Source organism: Sinocyclocheilus rhinocerous, unplaced genomic scaffold, assembly GCF_001515625.1.
Source record: "Sinocyclocheilus rhinocerous isolate Xijiao unplaced genomic scaffold, SAMN03320098_v1.1 scaffold688, whole genome shotgun sequence".
In the NCBI taxonomy this organism is placed as follows: Eukaryota; Metazoa; Chordata; class Actinopteri; order Cypriniformes; family Cyprinidae; genus Sinocyclocheilus; species Sinocyclocheilus rhinocerous.
This window is the reverse complement of record NW_015651641.1, coordinates 1,800,170-1,827,336: the sequence shown is the minus strand read 5'-3', so window position 1 is coordinate 1,827,336 and position 27,167 is coordinate 1,800,170. Positions and strand designations below refer to the sequence as shown.

Sequence of the window (27,167 nt, the reverse complement as noted above, 5' to 3'; positions counted from 1 at the left end):
TTTTAAATATGGTTATTTTTCTTAAAAAAAACACATCGATTCGCTACAGGAAGCCTTTGTTCACCCCCCGGAGCCGTGTGAGACACTTTTTTTTATGGATGGGCGCTTTTTATTTAACTTCTTTTGGACTGATGCATGCAACACCCGCTGAGTGCCATTAAACAGCTTGAAAGATCAAAGACAATTTTTTATATAACTCCGACTGGATTCGTCGGAAAGTAGAAAGTACACCTAGGATGACTTGAGGGTAATTTGTGGGCTAATTTTCATTTTTGGGTGAACTAACCCTTTAAGGCTTATGTAGTTATGGACTGGTTGTTCATATGTCTATATGTTTAGTACCAGATAGACTTTATCAGTTTTGTCAGAAGTATTTTGACAAAAATAAATGAATTAATGAAATATGGTTGTTTAGTATTATTAGTATAAGGTCAATTATTGGACTGCATTTATGCTGCTTCTAAAAAGAAAAGTCTGTGAAAAGAAAATCTAAATGATCTAATCATTTGGCAGTGGAATTAGATTTTAGATTAGATTAGTCAAATAATTATTAGAATTAGATTAGATTAGTAAAATCAAATCAAATAATTAAGGAACCAGAATTGTTAGGAAAAAATGTTTTAAAGAAATGTATGTAGTTTATATTACTATATGTTGTTATATTAGTTTATATAAATGTACATTATTAAGTATCATTGCTCATTTAGTAAAACAGTGTAAAAAACATGTTTACTTGTCTGTTTTGTTAAAATAATGCTGCAGCTATATAACATAAATATTAAGATTTGATTTAAATATCATCGAAAGGCTGAAAAATATTGCGATGTGACTATTTAGCTGTATTGCCCAGCCCTAAACACAGCATAACTCTATTTCATTTCTAATTTTAATGACCTTTGTTTGTTCAACTCCATAATAGACCGGATATATAGTCAGAATGTGTCCTTGTTGGGGAAGATGAGAGAGGAGTGGCTGAACGAGCATGTCAAAGCCTGTGAGGTGAGCTCTGCGCCCCAGCCTGCATCACACACCCCAACACCAATGATCGCTTTTCACATCAGATCGATGACGAATCAAATGTGATCATGTCAGGTCATCTGAAGCTTGCGTACCTCTTGAAAATGGGTTGCAAATGGCTTTTCATGTTGACTGTAAAACCATTAAAGGTCAAACAAAACTAGTCAATTACACATAAAATGCCTGAATTAAAATATGCTTTAACAAGTTGAACTGAATGAGTAAAGACATTTTATGGGGCTATTATGATCGTTCTACTTTGACATCTCATGTGCATGTTGCCACAGTTTTTTGAGAAACAGGAAGTGGAGAGGATCAACACCCTGAGAAACATTGTGTGGACCCATCTCAACCATCTCTCCCAGCAGTGTGTCACCAGCGATGAGGTAACCTGACTGCGGCATCAGGTAGGACCCACATATGGAACCCGCCTCACCATGTGTATCTGTGTCACGCAGCTCTATGAGGAAGTGAGGAAGTCACTGGAGCAATGTAACATTCAAGAAGACATTGAGCATTTTATCAACCTCAGACGAACCGGAGACAAACCACCAGGTACTCTCAGCAGCAGGTTTTCACAACAGCACATTAAGGTGTGGCCACGTTCACTGATGAAATCCAGTCGTTTCAAATGGAATCATTGCAACAAATTCTGAACGAGGGCGAAAGATTTCCCCACAGATCTTGCATGAAGCTGGTCACGTGAACCAACAGTGTTGACCAGCAGAAAGTTACTTGGTATGAAAGTGCCTTTTTTGTGTGCTGTGTTTCATACATTGCAATACTACTGACAATGGATCTTTACAGTGCAAAATTTTGCAGATGTGAACACGCCTTTACTGTGCATTTTGTTATGTGAACTTTTTAGCTCTAATTTGAATAGAAATTAAAATTCAGATAATTTCATTATGAACGTCTTTTTTTCTGAAACGACAAAAAGCATCATAAAAGCACCATAAAACGAGTCGATATGATTTTGTCCATGAAAAGTTCAAAGGTACGATTAACTGAAAATCTCTTTTATGATTCCACATGTTCCAATTTGATGCATTGTGTTTGATTACAAGACATTGATGTCAAACCTAGACCACTCCGAACTAAAATTTGCTCATGCACAAATGAGATTTGAGGTAGTGGGGGTGATTTTCAATGAATAATGCTTTACATTTCTGTCTTTCTTCAAAAAAAAAAAAAACCTATCATGTATCTTCTGAAGGGTCATATGGTCTACTTTTATGCAGAGTTATCTTAGCATCACTGAGGTAATATTATAGTTTTTAATAATATTTTTAATCAGTTTTAATTTTTATATTTTCCATTTTCATTTTAAAGTTTGTCATTTTTTAGTCGTTTTTTTTTTATATGTTTAAATAGTTTTTATTAATTTTATTCCAGTTTTAGTATTTTAGTACATAAAGTTAAACTAAATTAAAACAAGAAATGCTGCCTTAGCATTTAGCTGAAATAAAAAATTTTTTTTTGTATTTTATTTTATTTCAGTCAAAGTTTTAAGTAACAGCTTTTTTTTTTTTTTTTTTTTAAATGGTTTAATTTTTAGTTTAACTATAATAACCCTGCTTTTATGCTGCCTTTTTGTTCTTATCAGAGCTTGATGGTCTGTTGTAAAGAAAAGAACAGCATGAACTTTCTGTCTTGAGTTCCACTCAAATATGAGTCTGATGACATTTTATGTCGGGTCAAACTTTATTAAACTGATCTTTTCTCAGCACCTGTTCCATATGAAAACTTCTACAATAATCAGAGATCGGTTCCCACTCGTTCACTTCCCACAGCTGGCAGGTGAGCCCTCACTCCTTACAGATGGAGCTCGCAGATTTACCATTCAATGATTAGTTTATTTCATTTCTTATGTAAATATGACCATTAGCTTTAATATTACCTTACGTCTTGCTGTGTATTATTTCAGGAGAGCAGCAGCACCTCCACCAACAACTGCAGGAAGTATGAAAATATTATATGCATATAGGAATGTGATGTACGTTCTCTTCTGCATGTTTTTTTAATTCTCAATTCTTGTTGCATCTTTCATCCTTCAGATGATCCTTTATACTCAACCGTAGCAGAGCCAGGGTACAGCCTAATACGATACTAATAAGATCGTGACTCGGTAAGAATTCTCGCAGGAATGTAACCTTGACGTACAATTTACAAACAGTAATATTAATGTTGGTCCAAGTATTACACAGTTAATAATGTTGTTTATAAATCCCTTGAATTCAGGAAATGGTGTTTAAGTTATTTGGTTTTTTTTTCTTTTTCAGTCTTTGCAAGCCCTTCTGCTGCTCAATAGGAATATAGTGAAGGCATTAGTGACTTTTTTTTTTTTTTGCCAGCTTCCTCATACCATGTGGTGAGAATATATTGTAGCCTGGCATGAAGGGTGTCCTTGTCTCTTAATAAAAAAACATGGTTGCGATGAGTGGGGCGGGGCCGAGAGCTGTGGGAACGGAGCGAGGCTGGTGATGCGCATTATCACGGCCCCGCCCCACTCGTCACAATCATTAACTTGCTAACCTAAAATCCACCCTTGCAAACACAGTGAGCTTTGACACTATTACACATAATCATAAAAGTCAAATCCTGAAGTTCTCACTACACTGATGACATCAACAAAACATCATTGTATAAATATTTGTATTTTATTTACTGTAAAAAAAATCGACTTGTATAGACTAAGAAATTTAAAGGAGAAATGTACAATTTTACACCACTAGTGGCACCAAATGGAATTGCAGTGTGTTTGAGCAGTCTGATTGGGCTCAACCAATGAGGTGAGTTTGGGGGTGGGGCTACCCATTTGGCCAACCAATGGAAAACAAGAGAGGACTATATATATATATATATATACACGTCATTAAATTTTAAATTCTGTTTGGTGCAGCTAGTTGTCTAAAAATGACACGCTTCGCTTTTAAATCAGCTTTATAAAGGCCACAAAGATATAATTTATTTCTCGTGTAAAATTCTGCACACTGTCAATATACAGTCCTGCATCACTGGATATACTGCTTCAATAAATGTATATATGATTTAATTTCCTTGTCCTGTGATAAACATTGTGGTATGTCAGCTTTATCCCTCTGTTGAGGAGTGCCCGTTTAAGTCGTTTAGAGAAAACCATTTCCAAGATGACTTTAGAGATTTGAAATCTTTAAGTGAAACGTTCTTAAAAAAAAAAACATTTTGTCTTGCTGTTCTACTATAAAGAACCTTTTGTGCATTGGAATGTTCCATGGTTGTTAAAGGTTCTTCACGGAAGCCAATAAAGAACCTTTACTTTTAAGTGTACTGAAAGGTTGATCAACGGTGGGAATTCAGAAGCAGCCTTGCTCAAATTAAGACTTTTGTTGGTCTAAACTAAACAAAGTTCCTTTGATCTACATGGAATACTGTTGATTTTTCACAAATTCAACTCTCGGAATCATAAAGCTGTTCCGTGCTCATTAGGAACCCAAAGGAACCTGCAAGATCCACTTGGTGTGTGTGAACCTACATCTTGGATGCCCTGGGGGTAGGCAGATAAACATCAAATTTTCATTTTTGGATGAACTATCCCTTTAAAGCACACTTTTCCATCATCTCCACTCATGTTCAGATCAGATATGACTGATGGGGTTTCTGTAATCACCTGAAGCCCATGGAACGCCCCAAAAATGTTCACCCATTGTGCAATCAAACCTTCAGAGGACATCTCAAGGCTTTGATTCTGAGTCAGGCCTGAATCTTCTCTCAGTTGATCCTGGTCCAGCTAGGCCTTCAGATGCTCCAAGTCTACCTGTCCAAGTTCATTTTCACGCCTGGGCTGCTTGGAACCTGATGGACGGTTCAAGCTTGTGTCCTCAGCTTCTTCACACAGAAGGTCATTCCAGCTGGACCACAGCCGCCGCTTGAGCCCTGATGTCGGCCTTTCTGTATCGGCGGCGCAGTTAGTTAAAGCTGTGGAAGATGGATCTTCCTCTGTCAGCAGAGAGATCCAGGAGTGTTCAGAAGAATGATCCACTGTTGGCCTCACAGGAGTGTGGTGAGATACTGAGTCCCTCTGGAATGATGTTGTCAGGACCTAGTAGACAGGAAGTGGAACTGACAAACGGTCATTCGAGGGTGTGACACTGAAAATGTGGAGGTCTTACTGCCCTCTGCTGAAGTTTCACAGATTTATGTGTAATGTAATGTAACAGTTTATAAAACAGATAGTTGCAGTCCTGACTTCTGAATGGTCAATTCAGCGTTTATGTCTCAATTCTAATATCAAAGATATAATAATATTTATAATGCGAAACCTGCAAATAATTCCCATTTCACCCATAAACTGTTTAATATATATAAATATAAAAATGATATTTAATGAAAAAATTAAAAAGTAAAATGCTGTTCACAATGCATTTTATTTCAAAATATGGCGAATTTCAGGGTGAAACAGGATATTCAGTTGGGAATTAACTGAATGGTGAAAGTGAGTGTTACATACTGTAATGGGGCAAAGACGATCTTTTTTTTTTCTCATTGGAATAACATGCACAGGTGAAGCGTTCACAAGACCAGGAATGTGCAGTAAGCATTTTTGAATTTTTGATTTTATGCTGAATTTATGTTGGGATTTCAAGTCCTGGAATTTTTTTTTCATAATCTCTGTAATCTATGGAAGCCTGTTACTAAGATTAATTTTTAAAAAGGTTAAAAAAAAAAAGGTTCTCCTCGCATTTCTGAGTTTATACAGAGTTTTTCTCAAATATAAACTCTCAATTCTGAGAAAAGGTCGGAATTGTGAGATGTGGATGTAAGGAATTCGGATGTACTCACTTGATTATTTTCTGAAATAATGCTTTACATCTAGTATTGTGGCGTAATGTTCAGTCTGCTTAGCCAGATTTCTCAGCTGGGCATTTCTCCTTCAGGGCAGATATTTCCTCTTGCTTTCTCCTGAGTGTGGCATGAAGCTGCAGAGAGAGACACATGATTATTACTCACTAATACAGTTAGTGAAGTATGTGAGCATCAGAGATAATGTGATTCACATGGTGATCTAGTCAAACATGTGCCCTCAAAACATCATGCACAGAATGAACTCATTCACAGTCATTCAGTTTGCATACCTGAACAAGTGAAGAATCATTATCATGCTCATGCATTTTCATAAGAAACAATGTATCAGACCACATGCAGCATAATCTGGATAGATTGCTCCGTTCTTTGAATTACAAGTATAGGGATGCACTGACAAACTGTGGTCTGAACGACACTTGCTTAGGCAAGATAATCATTTCTGAGTCACTAAGCAATATAACGCACCAAAAAGAGAAGTGGTCGACAATTATGTCACATAGGACATTTTTTATGTGGATATCAGCAGCTGCAGTGTGTGAATATTTTTTCATTCTAGTTCTCTAAAATGTTTTTAACTCCCTTAATCCCACGGGTTACATTTGTGAGAAACTTGGGAGTTTTTACATGAATAAAGCCATTTAATTCCAGTTTACCTCTTTGAAAAATGGTCTGTTTTGTTACATTAAATGAAAACAAAGTCAAATGTAAAAGAAATATATATTTCTGTTTAACAAACAATTGGCTTTTAAAATATATTATGTAACTTTAGTGTGTACAGCTAGATTTATTTGGTTATTGTTGAGAAACTGAGCATGTGTTGACTCTGTAGTTTCCTACAATTGTGACCAAGAAAAAAAACACACTTTGACTAACTTCTTGGAAGCTTTTTTTAGAAAAGCCAAGCAGTTTCAGTTTCAATGGCAAATCCACTTGAGTGAAATACATGTAGTCACCTATCTGAGGAGGATTTGGGAATAAATGAGCTCATAGTGGGATATTTTGGCTGATTCTTGGGCTAGGGCTGTTTTTGACTTCAAAAAAAAAAAAAAGGAAATTTATGTTCATCTACATTCATCACATATCTTGGAATAAATAATGGATCATGGCCTTGAACAACCTTCAGTTGAACTTTGGTATTATGTGTGAGTTTCTTTCTTCCATTTTTTGGTCAAAAGTTTGGATAAACCTTGGAAATTTGGCCCAACAAGTCGGCTATCAGTCAATGACCTTTAAAACAGAAATGAACTGCTTCTGCACTGAACCCACCTGTCTATTCAGATCTAGAGACAGATCCAGATCTGTGTGGTCTTCATGTGTCATCAAATATGTGTCAGTGGATTGACACTCACCTGGGAATAAGATACAAAATAAAAACAACACTGCATTTAGAGCACTGCAATAATAAGTATGCTTCTTTTTTTTTTTTTTTTTACAATAATATACAATAAAATATACATAAAATGATCAATAATAATTTATAAAGTCTAATACAACAATAATAAAACGTATTACATTGATAACGACGAAACACAATGATAGTAACAAGTATTCACATTTTTCTCAGGTAACGTTATAATAAATCGCATCTCATCTCACCTGTGGCAAAATCCAGCAGACCTTCAGAAGATGAATTATTGACTGATAGCGCTGCATGGTCCTGCTGATAGAAATGTAATGGTTTAATGTTATTAATGACCCTCATGCAAATCTTAAAACTATTTCATTCATTGCACTGTAACAATACTACCATAAGATCAGGCAGCTGAGGGCAGAAGCAGGTCTGCATGCTGGAGTGCAGGTTTGACGTCACAGCGCGACCGTTGGAGTGCGCGCGCTTCAGAGCGCCAGTTCATGCAGCGCCAGCCGAAGCTCCGCCCACTCCAGACCCTGCTGCTGCGTGCGCCGGGATTAATACTTCACAAGTGATCTATAGCCGTTTGTGTTCGGAGAACAACTCCGCGTTCTTACAGCATTCCGTAGTGCAATGTCACAAGAGAATAACGTTTTAGGATGCACATTTCTTTAAATATTCCTAATGTCGGCAACATTTTACATTGTCAACAGTTTCCACCTAGCCTTTCTATTCTATTCTATTCAACAAACAATATACAGCCAAACACCACCAGGGTGGTAAGAAAGTTTTGTAGTTGCATTTATTTATTTTTTGCTAAAATTATCTATTGCCAAATAAATAAACAAAATGTTGATTTGAGTTGAGGACCGGAGTTATTTTATTATTATTAATACGTATAGTATAGTATTTATTAAAATTTTAAGTTGGCTTTTATATATATATATATATATATATATATATATATATATATAGGCTACATTTTTTAAATTTCATTACATTTTAATTTTTCATTTTTATAAGTTTTTGATTTATATATATATAAATAATTGATGATATATTTTCATTTTATAAGCTTTATTTCAATTACCAAAACATTTTTTTTTGTAGATTTAGTTAATAACAGCACTAAAAGATGCTTATTCTATTCTATTCTATTCTATTCGTCAAGTCTAGTGGTGAAGCACTGATCACTTTGTGGCTGAAGACCTTTCCCTGCTGGAAACAACCATGTTGTTGATGGGTTTGTCAGGAAGTACACTAATGTAGTTATTGATTATTCAGTTCTATAGGCTTTTAGAACAGACAGACATTCATTTGGAACCATAAATCATGTTACTCGATTTAATCTTTAAAAGAGTATCAGATTACCATTATTACACTGAGACATAATGCTTTCTGAGGCCCTTTTTTGTTCTAAATAATATGAATAAAATTCCATTCTCAAAGTCCACTGTGTCAGGGAAATTACCCAAGTTAAAGTTTTAATGTCTGTATTTATTCATCTGTAATAATTATACGTCAAACTTGAGACATGAATCTTACCCAGTTATATATAATGTTACATTTACAAGACCATAATTTGATATTGCATTCACTTCTATCAATAACAAAACAATTACATTATAACCACAAGACTGTTCGTCTGCATTCCTACCGACTTAAAGGAAAAAAACAAAAACTAAACAACTGTCAGTCTATTATGATAATGGATTTAACGAATACCATTTTAATGTCTTAAAATATTTTTATTCTGGTTTGGCAATATAATTTACATTCTCACCCCGCAGTGAGGCTTGTCAGCATTTCAGTCATTCATGACTTCCTCAGAGCATGTTTTCTGACTTGATCAGTTCTGTGATGATTTGTATGGTTTTCTCATCTGAAAAGGATAAACATAAAAGGCATCATATGTGTTCACAGCAGAAAAACTGCTCCCTTATTCTACAAATATATAATGATAAAATAAAATAACAAATTAAAATAAAATAAATATAATATAGATTTATTCAACAATAAGTTACCTTCCAAATTAATTTTGGGGTTGGCCAATTTCCTCTCCAGGAGGGAGTCGATCAGTTTGCGAAGGTGTTTGAAGATCACGCCAATTCTGACTGGAGCCTGATGGGAAATGAAACCGTGTAAACTGTTATTATAAGAGTTATCTTACAGTTTGACAACCATTTTATGATGCACCAGTGCTCCTGCCAATGAAGCGATCAATGCAAATCAGGCAATCAACCATGCACAGATAACCAATGAGAAACAAGACACGCATTCAAAAACTTTCCCTCACCTGGAAATAGATCCATCCATCCAGAGAGACGAGTCTCTCCCTGTGCTGCACGTCAATATCACCTCCAAACAGCAGCATGGATAAAGGAGAGATCAACGTAGTGTCTCTTAGAAACACCTTCGTGTATTTCACCTGCATGCAAGACAAGAAAATAGTGGTTCAAATCACAAATGTATGAATGACCAGGGTAATAAGAGACTTCTTTCAGAAAGCGTCATGAAAGGTCACAGTAATATATTAAAGCTAGTCCAACGCACCTTTTCCTGGAAGAGCAGCCAACCGTGGGTCTGTAGGAAGCGGTTGACTGAGGAGGGGTGAACGTGGGCCTTTCCCTGAGCCGTCTCAGCCACACACGCCACCCGCTCCTGAACGTCCAGAGAGGGAGTGCAGAGGATACGGCCCACGCTGTCATACAGACCCGCAGTCAACACGGCTTTGAGGACGGAGACGTCCTGCTGGGAGAGCGAGCCGAGGGCTTTAGGCCAAGAGCGAGGAGTTCGGCTGGGCTTGGAAGCAATGAAACCGGCCTGCTCCACCATCCTAATGAGCTCCTGCTTCACATCCTGAGGACGTTAAATACCTTGTTAAACACCAAATGGTAATGGGTCGGTTTGTATTGTATTGCCTCTAACTATTCTAAAATGAATTCAAAACTCCTACATTTACTTGAACACACTTTAATTTGTGAATTCATAAATTATTTTACGCTTAAAAAAATGACCAAAAAAAGTGTATATCTGTCTAGAGATTACAAAAAAGTCCACATTTTGTTTTAGTATTTGAAAACTGTTCTCCGACAAAGACCGCAACATAGGAAAAACACAAAACAGGAAACAATATCACATATTTTAGACCTTTTATCTAGAAAAATGCGATATTTTAAAAATGTGTATTCTAAACTTTTCACTTGATGGATAAACTAAATCTAAAAAATAATACAAAATGTTTTCGGTAATTGAAATAAGGCTGAAATAAAAAATAGAAATAATAGATGAAGATTAGAAAGGTAAATATATCCTTTAGAAATTTAAATATATACTTAAGTTCAAATACTAAATTTAACTAAAAGTACTCAAAATAAAAGTGAAATCAAAATAAAGCAATATAGAAATATTTAAAAAAAACTAATAAAAAATGACAAAAGCATGTATAAAATGACCAAAACATTAATTAAAATGAAAATAAAGACTGACACACACATATATATACACAGTATATATACAGTCTTTATAATTTGAATATATATATATATATATATATACACACACACACAGAAATTCTTAAATAGTATATAAATAATACTATAATACCACTGGATGGTTACACTACATGACATTTTAGAGACATTAATCCGATTTTTTGTTGATAAAAGTTTTTCAAAAATCTATGAGAACAACAAAGACTACAACTTGATTATATTAATGATTCAAAAACTGAGATTCTTTTAGTATTTTACATTTTATTACCTTTAAAGTGATGGATAGTTGTCGTTATTATTAACTAAAATAACAAAAAATATAAAAAATAAAATAATTTTTTTTTTCACATTTATAGAAATATAAAATAAAATATAAATATTAGAAAGTTGAAAATGCAAATAAATAAGTTTAAGTTCAAGTACCAAATTACTAAAACTAAAATCAAAATAAACTGAAGAAAGAAAAAAATGATAAAAATTACAAAAGCACGTAACAAAACTACTAAATCTTAATTATATAAATTATACTGCAATAACTGTATAATAATGGTTAGTCCACATGACATTTCAGAGACATGAATCTAAAATCATTGTTGGTATAAATAATATAAAAATAATGTGTTTTTTTAACTTTAAACCGCATAAACACATTTCATTACACCAAATACACCAAATAATGTTCTTTTTAGCAGCATCATATGACCCCTTTAAAACATGGCACTTGTGTTTTAAACGACTTTTTTTTTTGAATCTAAAATCATTGTTGGTATAAATAATATAAACGTATTTCAAAAATGTATGAAACCAACAAGAATACAATTTTAAAACATGGCACTTGTGTTTTAAACGACTTTTTTTTGAAAGATTTCTCCTTCTCTTGTTGTCTTCAATTTATCATTACCCCTAAAAATAAACATTTTAAATCCTATTTGCACACACGCAGCTCAACCAATGCAAGTTCTAGCAGAACAGATGTACATTCGTCAAATCATCATGACTGCTAATGAATCAGCAAGTGTGTTAGAGGATGTCACCTCAATGGTCATGAGAGCGGTGCGGCTCAGGAAGTGTCTCCGGCAGTAAGCCACCTCAGCACACGGTCCCTCGCTCCGAGAGCTCTTCCACCTGTGAACAGTAACTTCATTACCATGATTTCACTTCCTTTCTACACATACTGCCATACAGTGCTGTTCTGTTGAACGTGTGATTACCCAAGGTAAGCACTGTAGATGGTCATGTGATCTGAGTTTGCGACTGCTAGAGCAGATTTAGCCAGGTTGGCCTCCTCCTTCCTGCTCATAGGAGTAACAAAGGGGGACTTCTCAGACATAGCCGCTGCGATGGTGGCCTAATAATATAAAAAAACAAAGTCAGCATGCTTGGAACGACATGAGGGTGAGAAATGATGACAGAAATTTAGTAACATGCGGCAAAAAACGCTCACAATGGGTTCCAGGCAGCCAAAGATGGCACCAAAGATGAGCATTTTGCCGATCTTGACGTTGACAGGAAGGGTGGCCAAGTGATGGCCGAGTGGCGTGAGGGTGTAGCTATCTTGCTGGCAGGCGCCGATCTTCCTCAGCAGACTGACAGCATTACACACAGCCTGCTGCTGAGGCGCATCGAGAGCTCGACACAGGAAATCCTCTGGAGAACCATATTCACACTTCTGTTCACACATAGAGAGAGAGGTGACAGAAGTCAGTTTATTACCAATGGAAAAAGATGCTTTATGTACACTAACATTCAAAAGTTTGGGGTCAGACTTTTTTAAAAATGTGTTAAATTGATTAAAAGTGACAGCAAATGCTTTAATAATGTTAAAAAAGATTTATATTTCAAGTAAATGCTATTCTTTTGAACAGAGAATCCTGAAAAAATGATCACGATTTTCACACAAATATGAAGCACAACTTTGATAATAATCAGAAATGTTTCTTGAGCAGCAAATCAGTATATTAGAATGATTTCTGAAGGATCACGTGACACTGAAGACTGGAGTAATGATGCTGAAAATTCAGCTTTGATCACAGGAATAAATGACATTTTAATATATATATTCAAATAGAAAAGAGTTGTTTTAAATTGTAGTAGTATTTCACAATATTACTGCTTTTTACTGTTTTTGATCAAATAAATACAGCCTTGGTGAGCATAAGAGACCCCTTGCAAAAACAGTAAAAATAATCTTACCGACCACAAACTTTAACAGTAAAGTATTTTCAAAAGACAAAGTTGGTACTTAACATAATATGAAGGCAAAGCTCCTCCAAAGGCACTCTGAGAATCTCAGGAATGGAGTAGTCAATGAAGCTCTTAAATCTGGAGTGGGAAAAACAGACATGTGCGGTATGACAGTATATACACTGCACATTTATAAAATACATACATAAATCAGAATTTAGAAATCTATCAATTTTTGCACTCTAAATGCTTTTAACACTTTACACTAAGGACACATTCAAAAAAAGCAATACATTTGTAACAGTATTTATTTATTAATCTTTGTTAATGTTAGTTAATAAAATTACAGCTGTTGAATGAATGAATGAATGAATAGGCAACCAGTCTTGGGCTACAGGGTGATATGGCTGTATGGCTGTGACATGTACATTGCTAGTTCACGTTAACTCAGATCCATAATATAATATTAACAGATACAACTATTGATTTTAATAATGTATTAATAAATGTTAAAATTGTCAAACTAGGACTAATATTGTTTAGAAATATTTTTCACTGTTTAAACTATTTTTGTTTTGTTTAAACCAATGTAGTTAACTAATGACAAATAAAAACATATTGTAAATTGTTACCAAATAACTATAGTGATAAAAATGTACTCTTATTAAATTTCCTCCCTAAAATATCTTTGTTGACCACCAAATGGAAGGTTGCTACTCTATGTGCCACAATCTGTAAAGCACCTCAGTGGCGTTGTACCTGAATTTGGGGTAAAGGCGGAAACAGAAGCCCTCTCGAACACGTCCTGCCCTCCCCTGCCTCTGCAGAGCGCTGGCTTTACTCACAAACGTCTCCACCAGAGAGCTCACCTGACTGCTTTCATGATACCTGAAACCAGATACAGAAGATCAACACATTCAAAAGCATCAGATCATAGACAGATAACATTTCAGACATTATCTGGCCCGGCTCACCGATTCTCTTTAGTTTTTCCTGTGTCGATGACGAAGACCACATCAGGAATGGTGACACCAGTCTCAGCAATGTTTGTGGACAGAACAATCTTCAAGAGAATATGAATATACATATTGCATACTGCAGAAATACTAAGAGTAGTATTCTAAATGAAGCCATATTAAAGGGGTCATATGATGCAATTTCAATTTTTCCTTTCTCTTTGGAGTGTTACAAGCTCTTGGTGCATAAAGAAGATCTGTAAAGTTACAAAGACTAAAGTCTCAAATCCAAAGAGATATTCTTTATAAAAGTTAAGAGTCAGCCACGCCTACTTAAAACGCCTCGTTCTAACATGCCCCCACATACCTACGTTGAACATTAAAGCATGTCAACATATTCTGTTACACCAAATACACAAAATAATGATCTTTAAAATAGCATCATATGACCCCTTTAACACTAATATATTGCAGTACCTTTCTCACTCCAGGAGGGGGCACTGTAAATGCAGAAGACTGGTCCTGAGATGACAGTGTGGAGTGGAGGGCAACCAGCTTATATCTAGAAGCAAACAGACACAGTATAAATAAAAATTTTTTAAAAGCTTTATGCCGTATTCAATTTGACAAAAAATATAAAATATGAATTTTCAATGTTTTGCCATCTAAAAAACTTGTTAGATTGTTTTGTTACAAATTGTTGAATGGACTGTATTTCTGTCCCTCAGAACTTTTTGTTCTTGTCAACTTAAATATAGAAGTATAGCATCTTCTCTGACTAATATCTAAATTTAAAGGAATCACCCAAAAATGAAAGTATTGAAAATCTCAGGCCATCCAAGATGTAGATGAGTTTGTTTCTTCATCAGAACAGATTTGGAGAAATGTAGCATTACATCACTTGCTCACCAATGGATACTCTGCAGTGAATGGGTGCCGTCAGAATGAGAGTCCAAACAGCTGAGAAAAACATCACAATAATTCACACAACTCCAGTCCATCAATTAACATTGTGTGAAGTGAAAAAAACCTGTATGCTTGCAAGAAACAAATCCATCATCCAAAATCCAGTCCATTATATATAATAACGCTTCCTCCAGTGAGAAAGTCCATCTCCTCCACACACATATTTGTTCAGAACTGTTTTGGACTGTTTTATAATGTACACGGTGCTTTGTCTGTGCATATTTCTCTCCTGATTTAGATGACTTTTTAACTGGAGAAAGCAAAATTATAGAGTAATCCTATTTTAGCCAGAGGCAACAGTTTGAAGTTAAAAATGTCTTAATGATGAATTTGTTTCCTACAATCACGCAGCTTTTCGCTTCACAAGGTTTGCTTCTGGATTATTGTGATGTTTTTATCAGCTGTTTGGACTCTCATTCTGACGGCACCCATTCACTGCAGAGGATCCACTGGTGAGCAAGTGATGTAATGCTACATTTCTCCAAACCTGTTCTGATGAAGAAACAAACTCATCTACATCTTGTATGGCCTGAGAATACATTTTCTTTTTTGGGTGAACTATTCCTTTAAAGTAAATTTAGGCTGGAGTTACCTGTCCTTTGAGCTGAACCTCTTGTCGGTGGTCAGTAGATCATATAGCTGTTGAATATGAGCCAGGCCTGGGAGGAAGATCAGAACTGCACCATCCACATCACGAAACTGAGGTGATTTATCTGAGAAAAAGACCCAGAGATACTTCATTTACTCATTAAAACCATTGAAAAGTAGATTTCTTTGAGGAAAATATGAGTGCTGTTTGCATTAGCAAACACTACTAATAATAAAGTATGGATCCTAATGAGCTACATATTCAGTCACTATAATTGCAGACTCTGTGCTTACAGTACAGTATGTATATTACCCAGGTATTCCAGTAGGTCTAATATCAGATCCATATTTATCTTATTGGGGTTCATATACTGCAGGACGTGTCGCGTCCGGTTGCTGAAGTGATCCAGCTCAGGGCTCAGATCCCAGCCTGGGTCAGAGTCCCTCACGATCAGCTCCTGAACACAATAACAGAACAAACATTTACAAAACAATACACGCCTGCAATGAAACGCCACAGAACAGCCTTACGCATGCTAACTAATGTAAGATACAGATAGACAGATTCTTCTGGAACTGATGAAATTCTTCCGGATTTCTGTCCCAACCTGGTGCAAAAGAGTCTTTCCTCCTTTCTGTGTGATGTTGATGCTGACCTCCTCTTCCTCCTCCACAAACTTCTGACTGTACTCTGAGTCCTGCTCCAGAACGTAACCCGTCTCCTCCACAATATCCTCCAGGTGAAACACCTACCACCACAATTTGTCATTACTTTTGCTTATTTGTAAAACATTACACAAAATAAAATAATTTATAACATAAAATAAATGATGCATATACAAAACTTTCATCAAATTACTAATGCTACAGTATGTTAGTATATATTTAGATATAATCTTGCCTCCACAGGGAAAGTTCTGCCAGGTATGGTGACCACAGGACAGCGGTTGAAGTAGTTGGCAAACTTTTGACAGTCGACTGTAGCGCTCATCAATATCAAATGCAGATCTGAGCGCTTATGAACCACTTCTTTTAGTATGGTGAGGAGAAAATCTGACTGGACGCTCCGCTCATGAACCTACAATATTGAGACGATTTTGGGGTTAAACGGTCCAGCGTTAAGTGTACACTGTAGGTATATTCATAGATATATGTGTGCATCACCTCATCCACGATGATGTGTGTGAGGGAGCTGAGGAGCCGGTCCTGCTGTAGTTTGCGCAGCAGAACTCCAGTGGTGCAGTACAGCAGTCGTGTGGCATCCCCTGAGCGGTTCTCCATTCGGATTTGGTATCCACACAGTGAGCTCTGTAATGCAAATACTCCATGATATTATTACTATGGTGTCTCTGCCTTAAACTACCATTACGACACTTTTACTGCAGTTGTTTCGACTTATTTTGCATGTGTCAAGTTCTTAGAAATGGTTTTGAAAAATCAAAAAGAAAAATATAAAATGTATTAACTCTAAAAATATCATATGGTGTAACTCTAAAGTAATCATTTTTTTTACTTACACTCTAGTATTTTATGTTCCCAAATATCATTCATTATTAATTCATAAATATCATTACGTTTTTGGAGAGTCGCACCACATGACATGTTACAACCAAACAAAAAAAAATTACATTTTTAGACACTGTCTAACCTTGATAGTCATGGGATCCCTCTCTATGATATGATTTCATATTAAATTCTGTATAAATTCCCCCCCCCCCCTTTTTTTGGGTGGTCACACAACATGTTATGATTTTGATTTGGTGGATATAATTGGTTAGGATATAATAATTTTTTATTTTATATATATATATTTTTATTTTTTATTTTTTTTTATATCTAAAATATAAATAATAATAATAATAATAATGTCCAAATGCTTAATAAGGGTTTAATTTGATAAAAAATTAAGCAGTTTTGATAAAATATTTTATATAAATAACAACAACAACAATAATAATAATAATATAATAATAATAATAATAATAATAATAATAATAAAGGATTATGCCAAAATACATAAGATTTGCTTTTCAAGAATTTCACCCTTTTAATGAGTTTTATTTCTTTATTATAATAAGGACAGTTGTATCACACTGACATTTGTAATCTCCCCACACCCTAAAAAACAGCAAAAATTAATTGTAATTAATTATAAACATGCACATCAAGAGGTTTATTCAAGTCATTATATGCATGTAACTGCATTTCTAAATCTATTTTTGAATAAATGAATAGATCCAGACAAAAATAATGAGCGTAGTCACTGACCCATTTCATAAAATGATTACTTATTAATTATTAATTTGCATAATACATATATTATTAATACTTAACTTTACATTTATTCCAAACATTTACTCCAAAAAATACGTTAAAATAATACATAGATTTTTTTCTTTTCACCTGAGAGACAAAAAAAAAATATATATATTTTTTAGCCTTAGGCCTAATCCTGGCTTAGTCTAAGCCCTGTCTGTGAAACCATGCCAAAGGGTGTTAGCGTAAGCCTCGTGTGTCTCTTTTGTGGTTATCAGCCCAGAAGTTTGACTACTATCGCATACCACCTCACATATTAGAATGAACACCATTAAAAACAAGGTTTACGTTTTTCCACATAAACTGTTTCAAAAGTTAACTTCCTGAGATCTAACCTTGCCTCCCGGTCCGTCCTCGCTCCCCAGCTCCTGCGACACCCTGCTGGCCAGACTCGTGGCTGAAATCCTTCTGGGTTGTGTCACCACCACATTGCAAGGCTGCGCGGCCTCCCCATTAGCCAGGAGCTCCTCCAGGATGAACTGAGGAATCTGTGTGCTCTTCCCGCTTCCCGTCTCCCCAGCGATCACCAGCACACGGTGGCACCGCAGAGCCTCGAGCACCTGCTGACGGTGCTGGAAAACAGGCAGCTGCTCCCTCTCGACCAGCAGCCTGCGAGCCAGAGCCGAGCTCCGCAGTTTGAGGAACAGTCTCCGGGACGTCTCCTCCGCCACAAAGCTTCCTCCGCACTGGGGCTCGTGGTCCTCCTGGATGTCCAGGTTCTCCCAGGAGTCTTCAAGTTCAGCATCCTGAAGACGTTCCTGCTGCTCGGCCTGTGGTTGGAGGGTCTGGTGCTGTTTGAGGTGGGTCAGAAGATGTGCAATGAACTGGTCACGTGGTTTGTTGATGGCGGAGCGGGTTTGCTCCTCTTCTTTTTGTTCGCTGTCTTGCCACTCAAGCCACACCTCACGGTAGGTGGACGGCAGAAGCTGATGCACCGACTAATGGAGATCAAAGGACGGATAAAATGAATGAAATACATAAAGCAAGCAACTATTTGTCTAATATGTGAATGTAGTGCTTTAAAACTCACCTGTGCTTTGACTAGGTTATAAAGGGCAAGCGTGGCCCCTAAGTGCTGGGCCTGCATGCCGTCCTCAGTCAGGATAGTGGGACAAACCTCCAAAACATCATTAGGCCTCTGAATGCGAACTCTGACAGGAATGACACATAATCGGACAATCAAATCTGCATTCACTATACAATCAGAACCAAGATGCAATTTTAATGCAACATACCTGCATTTCCAATATCTTTCGACTGCAACTTTCTCAAAGGATGGTGGAGGGCTCTTCGGGAGGTTCTTCCTGCACCAATCAATCAGAAACTGTTTTGGCGACTTGCCAGTCCAGCTCCTTGACGTGTAGTCAAAGTTACGAATATCTTTGGGCTCTTTGTTCTTTTTCTCAGCTAGAGCATCAACAATGACAAATCAGACTGACATGGTTAAAAATAACTCAAGACATTAGAAAAAGAAAAACCCTCATATCTGGCAACGCACTACATTGGCACAATCACAGCACAGCAGAGCACAAAACAAAAGAATGATTAAATTTAATGATATAAAACAAAAAAAATATATATCATAAAATAAAATAAATAAAAAAACATTAAAAATCATGACATATAGGATAAAATAAAATAACCAAAATAAACTAAACAAAGAAGTAAAATATTAAAATAACATAACAAATGTACATTAAAATGGTGTAAAAAAAATCACAATATAACAAAACAAAATAGTACAACAGCACAAAATAAAACAACAAAAAAACAGAATACAAAAAAAAAGCAAAAAAATAACAACAATAAAAAAGTAACAAAATAAAATATAAATAAAACCCTACACAAACAATAATGTAAAATAACAAAATAGAATCATATAAAAATATTATAAAAAAACAATAAAACAAATATTATAGAAATGTTTTAGTTGTTTTATAAAAAATTTATAAAACACATAAAACAAAACAAAAACATGAAACAATGACAAAATAAAATAACACAAAGTAAACTGAAAATATCAGCATAAAATTTAAATAAAATAGAAAAATGTCAAACATTAAAATAATAACATATACAATAAAATTAAAAATAAATAAAACAAAATCATGCAAAATAACAATATATTATTATGTTATTATATTGTCACAAACTTCATTTCCAGCGATATCGTTGACTTGATTGCAAATGATTGCAAAGATACTATTTAAACTGAACTGAGCTGGATGATGACATCACTGAATTCAATGATGAACTGCCTTTAACTGAAAAATTAGTGTTTACTATTGTCATTTTGCATTATTGACACACTATTTTCCTAATTAATGCTGTTCAGTTGCTTTGACACAATCTGTATTGTTAAAAGCGCTATATAAATAAAGGTGACTTGACTTGACTTGACAAACAATAAAATAAAAAAAATATAAAACAGCATAACAAAGCATAAAATAACAACATAAAAACAAAGCACCACATACATATATCATAAATATCACAAAATAAAAATAAAAATCATAAAAAAATTAATAAAACAATTTTTTTGTAAATGATACACTGTAATGATTATATAAAAATTATCTTACTTGTTTCTGCTGGCGGTGTTTCTGCTTGCTCAAAGAGGCTGAAGTTGAGTTCCTCCTTGCCATCAGTGAGTGTAACTGGTTTCTTCTCCTCTTTGGGAGTGACTTTAACTTTGATAGTTAAAGAGTTAAACATTGGATGACTCTCCAAAGACTTCATTTCTGTAATGTAAACAAACACTGTTGAGAAACAAACTCATGATAACATTTTCTCAAGTTCTACAATGAACAAATACCCTGAAAGGTAGAAAACACTGCAGGCACTGAGACCTTGCTGGATGACTCTGATCCGATCTTGTGCAGTCCTCTGCCCCGCTTTGTCTTTCTTGGCTTTAAATTCTGCGGCCATCTCCTTCGCATCATACAGCTGAGCGGTCAGCAGCAGGTATCTGTCATTCTGCAGGAAGAGCATGAGAACTTACGGGAAGCTGCTGATGTAATAGTGACATGCGGAAACCAGATTGAGTAAAACTCACAGGATCAAACTTCTCCTCCAGCTCTGGGTTAAACACACTTGCGTCCTTGTTTTCATCTTCTTCACTGCTCTGATCTTCAGACTGTTCAGCGTAGCGCAGTATCCACTCCTTCATACTGCCACCGTTGTCTTTTACAGAAGTCTGTCATTAAATAAAATGTTTTTGAGCTTTTTTAAATCTCAAAAGATTGAGTGAATAGTTCACCCAAAATTAAAATTTGCTGAAAATCTACCCACCGTTAGGCCATACAAGAAGTAGAAGAGTTTGTTTCTTCATAGGAACAGATTTGGTGAAATGTAGTATTACATCACTTGCTCACCAGTGGATCATCTGCAGTGAATGGGTGCCGTCAGAATGAGAGTCCAAACAGCTGATAAAAACATCACAATAACCCACAAGTAATCCACACCACTCCAGTCCATCAGTTAACATCTTATGAAATGAAGAGCGGTGTGTTTGTAAGAAAAAAAACATTCAAACCATTGTTTCCTCCTAAAATATGAATCCATATATTTTCCATAATCCATAATATTGCTTTCTCTCATCTGAATCAGGAGAGAAATATGCACAGATCAAGAACCGTTTACAAGTGAAAACAGTCCAAAACACTTCTAAACAAATATGTGGGAGGACTTTGATGTGGGAGGACAACAGGGGATGGACTTTTCACTGGAGGTGAAGAATGTGTTAGAATGGATTATGGATGCATATTTTGGCCAGAAGAGACCGTTTGAAGTTTCTTACAAATGCACAGATTTTGTAGACATTAACTGATGGACTGGAGTGGTGTGGGTTACTTGTGGGTTATTGTGATGTTTTTATCAGCTGTTTGGACTGATTCTGACGGCACCCATTCACTGCAGAGGATCCATTGGTGAGCAACTTATGTAATGCTACATTTCTCCAAATCTGTTCTGATGAAGAAACAAACTCATCTACATCTTGGATGGCCTGAGAGTGAGTAAACTGTCAGCAAATTTTCATTTTTGGGTGAACTATTCCTTTAAGGAAAATGAGATTCTCATGACACTTTAACACACCTTTGCCTTTGGTTTCTCGTCCTCTTTAGATGCTTCTTTTTTGGCCACCGTTTGTTTCTCATCCTCTTTAGGAGCCTGAAACTTGGGGCGAGTCTTCTGTTTCTCCTCCTGCATCTTTTGGCTGAATCCTTCCGGTAGCTCATCTTTAATTATGGAAAAGCGAAAAACAAAACCAGGGTTTATGCTTGAGGAGCAGAACTTACGTTTTCTGACTACAATCTGAACCTTTTACCGTCTCTGAGATTCAGACAGAGCCAGTCGAGCGCTGAGGTCAGGTCGCCTCCATACAGCATACTGCTCTTCATGGCCTCCTCGATGTGCTCGGTCTTAAACTGGAACATCTGCAGGGCTGTATACAAATCCTGCCAAACAATATATGATAGATGTCCTTTAGATCATCTTAGATTATAAATAACGAAGTATATTATTTATTTTTTGCAATTAAAGATGAAACGGAAAAGACTTACCAGCAACTTTTTGAAGGTGAGTCTGCCAGATATCGGTCCTTTATCAGCATGTTCTTGTCTGTAATCATTAATCAACTTGATCACCTTCTTCTCCAGTTCTGGTTGGATAACAACCTTCAAACATGCAAAAAACAATTAGTATAGTAAGGCAAGGCGTTGACAGATATTGTCAATAAAAGACGTTTATATTCACACAAATGTTTAAAATTTGGGGTCAGTAAGAATTTTTAATGTTTTGAAAAAAAGTATCTTCTACTCAACCAAGGCTGCATTTATTTGATCAAAAAAGCAGTAAAAACAGAAATACTGTGAAATATAATTTTTCAAATATTAATTTAAATGTATGGTTTTCTGATTCACTGCTCAATAAACATTTCTTGTTATTATCAGTGTTAAAAACAGAATATTTTTGAGGATGTTTTTGATGAACGAAGTTCAAAAGAACCGCATTTATTTAAAATAGAAATCTTTTGTAATATTATAAATGTCTTTATTGTCACATTTGATCAATTGAATGAGACATTGCTAAATAATAGCATGAATTAATTTTTTAAAAATTCTTACTGATCCAAAGTTTCTCTCAACGGTAGTGTACATTAGAGTATGTATGTGCTCAAATGCATTCATTTGTCAGAAAATTGCATAACCACATAAATTAAAAGTCGTTTATGTAGGTCCATTTTAACAATGTTATTTTTAGACTAGAAGATGGAGTATGTTTTCATAGCACACTGATTCAAGGAAAATCATATGTGATCTCTTTAATGTGAGACTTACCTTCAGTACTGATTTATCAGACACACTGCTAGTGTCAGTCTGTGCATTAGTGTTAAGACTATATGTTTTGGGAGCTAAAAGAAAAAATAAATAAATATTAAAGACATTTGCAGACAAACTGTCAAGACGTGAAACATATGCAACACTTACTGTATAATAACTCATTGATTATTACATTACACCGTGCATCTGAATTCAAATATATTGTCATATTTAATCACATAACGCTGCTTTTCACACATAGAAGCAACCTTTAAAACGAAGTCTGACCTCTGGGTTTGTTTTCCTTCGAGGATGATTTCTCATTGTTTGGTCTGTGTGGCTGGTGTTTGCCGGTGGATTCAGACGCTGCATTGGTCGCATTAACAGTGAGAACTGCTGCAGACTTCTTCTTCTTCCCACCCATTGCGAAAACAGTCAGTTCAAGTGTTTGTTACTGATCAATACACAAAATAATCCACATTACTATAAACAAAAACACGTATATAATGTAAATGTTTGAAGCTGGAAAATGAAGAAGACTCAGCTAAGCCAACTCTATTAGAGGCTGTGAAGACTGAAACAAACTAGTGGCCCGTCTTTCAAAATAAAAGTTCAGCGGATACTTTTGAAAACTTCGGATTTTTACTTTATGCATGAGCAAAGTGTTATGTTTATGTAAATAGTGAAAATATAATGATTTTTAAGTCGATTAGGATTTATTTTGGAAATAACAATATATTGTTAGGACGATTTCTTTAAACACTTTAGACAAAATAATTGTTGAATTATTCAGAATGACTGAACCCATCTATTAGTTTTACATACAATGTACACACATTTAATAAATAACAATGATAAACAACAATAATAAAGTTTATTATTTATAAAAATAAAAAAAAAACAGTACTAAGAAAAAGATTGTGTGGTTTTATTTATTAAAACCTGTCGCTTGAAAAGTGTTTCAATAAAACTAATTCAATTCCAAACTCAATTTACGTCAATTTCCTTAAATAAATTATGGATTTTTTTTATTATGATTATTTTAGAGAAAAGTCTTTTGGTTGTCTATCTTTTACCGTCGCTCATTTCACACGTTTGACGCGCCGCACGTCACTTCCGCCGCGCTGTGGGATTTGTGTCTGTTTGAAGTCATGGCGGACGCCTTTGGAGACGATTTGTTCAGCGTGTTTGATGAAGAACAGGCCGGTTCTAGCAAAAAAGACACTCCGAAGTTGGCCGCTCAGGCAGGGTAGGTGAACGAACTGGATATTTGATTGTTTCGCACAACTGAACTACAGATATTGCAGTAACTTATTTGTCTGGCCGCACTGAACACATGTGACGCGCGCTCAGGAATCACGCTTCACAGATCTGTTCCAGCTTTCAGCACTTCGTGTTTGGACAGTCTCTTCTGTTGTTTTTAGATGCAAATTTTTATTTTTTTTTATTTTTTTATTATTATTTTGTGTGCAGGTTGTAATAAACGAGCTTGCCTCACTAAAAATCCCATGGATTTATATGTAAAAAAAAAACTCGAATGTAAACACACACACGGCCTTTATTCTTCTGTCTGTCTGTCTGACTGACTACACTAGGAAACGCTTAGCACTGCCCTGGAGACCACCTGATGTTGGTTTGGGAATGTCCAGATGTCGAGTGAATCGTTGTTGTCTTTCCCTGTAGCAGTAAGAGTCCTGATAAAGCGGGGAAACAGCAGGGTGATTCAGCTGCTGTGCGCAAAAGAGATGCTGACAATGATGGTCCAGATGAGGTGGTGCTTGGGAAGAGACAGAAGCTGGAAACAGTGTCAGCTGAGGAGATCAAGTAAGATTTGTGTACTTCTGTTTACATACTGCTTCTGATGAATGTCTGAAATACTTCTTAGTGTGCTTGTACAGGTGGATTGATATATTGGTTTTACAGACTAATCGGCATCAATAGTTGCTTTTTGGAAGTGCCAGTTATTGGCGTAAATCAATGGATATATACAGTGTGTGTGTATATGTATATATATTCATTTTGCACTGGAGGGTTTTATGATTGAAATGGGAGAAGCCTGTTTTATAGTGTTATAGTGTTTTTTTACTGGACTTTTAGAAGCTAAAAGAAAAAATAGCATGGTAAAATATAACATTTTAATAAAATAAAAACTATTTATTTAATAAAATTGTCAGTAGCTGACAGACATTTTTATTTAATGTATTTTATTTGGTAATTACAAAATATTTTAATCATATTTATTGTATATTTTTATATATTTGTCATATTTTTTATTATATGTGTGTATATATTCATTTGGCAGGAAGGTTTTAAAATCCACAAGAACAGCCTGTTTCAGTTTTTCAGAAAAACAAAATGGTAAAATATAATTTAAAAAGTTCTTTGTCAGTAGTTGAAGTAAAGCCATTTTTATTTATTTTAATACATTTTATTTAATATTTACAAAACATTTTTATCATCATTATTGTAACTTCTGCAAATCATTATTATTCTTTGTGTAGTGTAAAATGTTTTAAATTAATTTGTAGGTGCAGGAGGGTTTTACAATTTAAACATGCTGTTTTTAGTTTCTTCTTCTTCTTATTATTATTTTACTTTAAGAAGCCAAAAAAAACATTAGCACGTGAAACATAAAAATATAATAAAATAATAAATGATCTGCGTCAGTAGTTCATGAAACAGTAATTTTAATTTATTTTAATATATTTGACAATTACTAAAACATTTTCTTTGTCATCATTATTATTATTATTAATTTTGTAATAAAGATTGAGTGGAACATTTTTTCATGTTATTCATTAAACTATCAGCTGAGTTTTCGGTTTTCCAACCTTAGCTATCTCTATGGACACAATCCACTCTTGGTTGACCTGTAGTAATTCATATCATTTGCATCTGTGTCGTCCTTCAGTCTGTCAGAGCTCATGCCTAAAGTGAAGGCGGAGCAGGTGGAGACAGTGGAGGGCTGCACTCATGAGGTAAAAACACAAACACAGTGGATAAAAATACATCTCTGTTTAATGTCCATGTTGTGACCCGATCTTCCTTTCTCAGGTGGTTCTTCCTGCAGACGAGGAATACACTCCACTGAAACCACGCGTTGGAAAAGCAGCTAAGGTAATCTAATAAACCTCACTGAACATCCTCAGACAACATCGATGCTTTGCCTTTACCTTTGTTGAAACAGGTTTTGCTTTGCTCATGCAGGAGTACCCCTTCATACTCGACCCTTTCCAGCGTGAGGCCATCCTGTGCATCGATAACAACCAGTCTGTGCTTGTGTCAGCCCACACATCGGCAGGAAAGACAGTGTGTGCTGAGTGAGTGTCCATTAAATTGAAAACTTGCAGTATATATATGGTTGATTCTTTTGATCCAAGTGAGTCTGTGCTGAGATTTGAGGCTTTTTTTCCTTCTGCACGCAGGTATGCCATTGCTCTGGCTCTCCGAGAAAAGCAGCGAGTGATCTTCACCAGCCCCATCAAAGCTCTGAGCAATCAGAAGTACAGAGAGATGTACGAAGAGTTCCAGGATGTGGGTCTGATGACCGGTGACGTCACCATTAACCCCACGGCTTCCTGCCTGGTTATGACCACCGAGGTGAGACAGCAGCCCGTTATCTGCTGGAACACCAACGACTGGTTCTTTATTTATTTATTGTTTTGTTGGGGTGTTTTCTTTCAGATTTTGAGGAGCATGCTGTACAGAGGGTCAGAGGTTATGAGGGAGGTGGCATGGGTCATCTTTGATGAGATCCATTACATGAGAGACTCAGGTGGGTTGTACTTAATGTTTAATTGGCAGATGAATCATTTGAAATCGTTTGAAATTAGGGCTGTCACGATATCAGATATTTCACTACATGATTATCGTGGGGGGAAAATCACAATAACGATATATCGCGATATCTATATAAGTCTTATGGTAGTAATTGTTCTATAGAAGTCTATATATGGGAGTAGCTGTTAAAGATGTTTAGATGAGCCCTTGATAAAGCAAACAAAACAAGCCCTGCAAATTAATAAAAGAACAGGTTATAAAGACACTTCATATTTAATAGTATTTGATGATTTGTTAATTGCATTTGATATATTATACTTTCAATGAAACATTTGCATTGGGTCTTTTG

General features: G+C 35.5%; 2 protein-coding genes and 2 pseudogenes across 4 annotated transcripts in view; 2 read left to right on the top strand and 2 right to left on the bottom strand.

Moving 5' to 3' along the window:
- LOC107713352 (proline-serine-threonine phosphatase-interacting protein 2-like) overlaps window positions 1-4,219 on the top strand; it is a 12,194-nt pseudogene extending 7,975 nt beyond the window's left edge.
- A 376-nt stretch (window positions 4,220-4,595) lies between these two features.
- Window positions 4,596-7,648, bottom strand: LOC107713275 (uncharacterized; annotated as a pseudogene).
- Window positions 7,152-23,602, bottom strand: LOC107713347 (ATP-dependent RNA helicase DHX29-like). 3 transcript variants are annotated; one of them, XM_016518830.1, is made up of 28 exons: window positions 23,327-23,602; window positions 23,057-23,130; window positions 22,280-22,393; window positions 22,045-22,174; window positions 21,813-21,955; window positions 20,773-20,913; window positions 20,567-20,693; window positions 20,300-20,458; window positions 18,953-19,124; window positions 18,748-18,868; window positions 18,053-18,655; window positions 16,566-16,709; window positions 16,303-16,479; window positions 16,010-16,150; window positions 15,715-15,859; window positions 15,406-15,526; window positions 14,325-14,409; window positions 13,866-13,954; window positions 13,651-13,779; window positions 12,954-13,029; window positions 12,152-12,376; window positions 11,919-12,055; window positions 11,742-11,832; window positions 9,767-10,072; window positions 9,510-9,641; window positions 9,238-9,334; window positions 8,997-9,095; window positions 7,152-7,211 (listed from the first exon to the last, which is right to left on the bottom strand). In XM_016518830.1, exons 1-27 carry the CDS (start codon window positions 23,460-23,462, stop codon window positions 9,040-9,042), a joined length of 4,071 nt encoding a protein of 1,356 aa, XP_016374316.1. In that variant the 5' UTR covers window positions 23,463-23,602; the 3' UTR covers window positions 7,152-7,211; window positions 8,997-9,039. The 3 variants fall into 3 exon arrangements, with proteins under 3 accessions (XP_016374316.1, XP_016374315.1, XP_016374317.1); XM_016518829.1 differs by lacking the exon at window positions 7,152-7,211 and having other exon boundaries at window positions 8,946-9,095; XM_016518831.1 differs by lacking the exons at window positions 7,152-7,211; window positions 8,997-9,095; window positions 9,238-9,334; ... (1 more) ...; window positions 9,767-10,072; window positions 11,742-11,832 and having other exon boundaries at window positions 11,926-12,054.
- Window positions 23,603-24,139: 537 nt separating this feature from the next.
- LOC107713350 (superkiller viralicidic activity 2-like 2) overlaps window positions 24,140-27,167 on the top strand; it is a 40,632-nt gene continuing 37,604 nt past the window's right edge. Inside the window, exons 1-7 of the mRNA XM_016518833.1 lie at window positions 24,140-24,287; window positions 24,722-24,862; window positions 25,950-26,016; window positions 26,093-26,155; window positions 26,246-26,358; window positions 26,464-26,638; window positions 26,723-26,813. Of these exons, the coding sequence (XP_016374319.1) occupies window positions 24,190-24,287; window positions 24,722-24,862; window positions 25,950-26,016; window positions 26,093-26,155; window positions 26,246-26,358; window positions 26,464-26,638; window positions 26,723-26,813 (748 nt within the window). The 5' untranslated portion in view covers window positions 24,140-24,189. The remainder of the gene's footprint in view (window positions 24,288-24,721; window positions 24,863-25,949; window positions 26,017-26,092; window positions 26,156-26,245; window positions 26,359-26,463; window positions 26,639-26,722; window positions 26,814-27,167) is intronic.

Coding starts and splice junctions, on each gene's coding strand:
- LOC107713347 (XM_016518830.1), bottom strand. CDS start 23,462: ATGGGTGGGAAGAAGAAGAAGTCTGCAGCAGTTCTCACTGTTAATGCG. Junction 16,710..18,052: donor AGGACGGACCGGGAGGCAAG/GTTAGATCTCAG, acceptor TTTGCATTACAG/AGCTCACTGTGTGGATACCA. Junction 16,480..16,565: donor CACACATCATCGTGGATGAG/GTGATGCACACA, acceptor TCAATATTGTAG/GTTCATGAGCGGAGCGTCCA.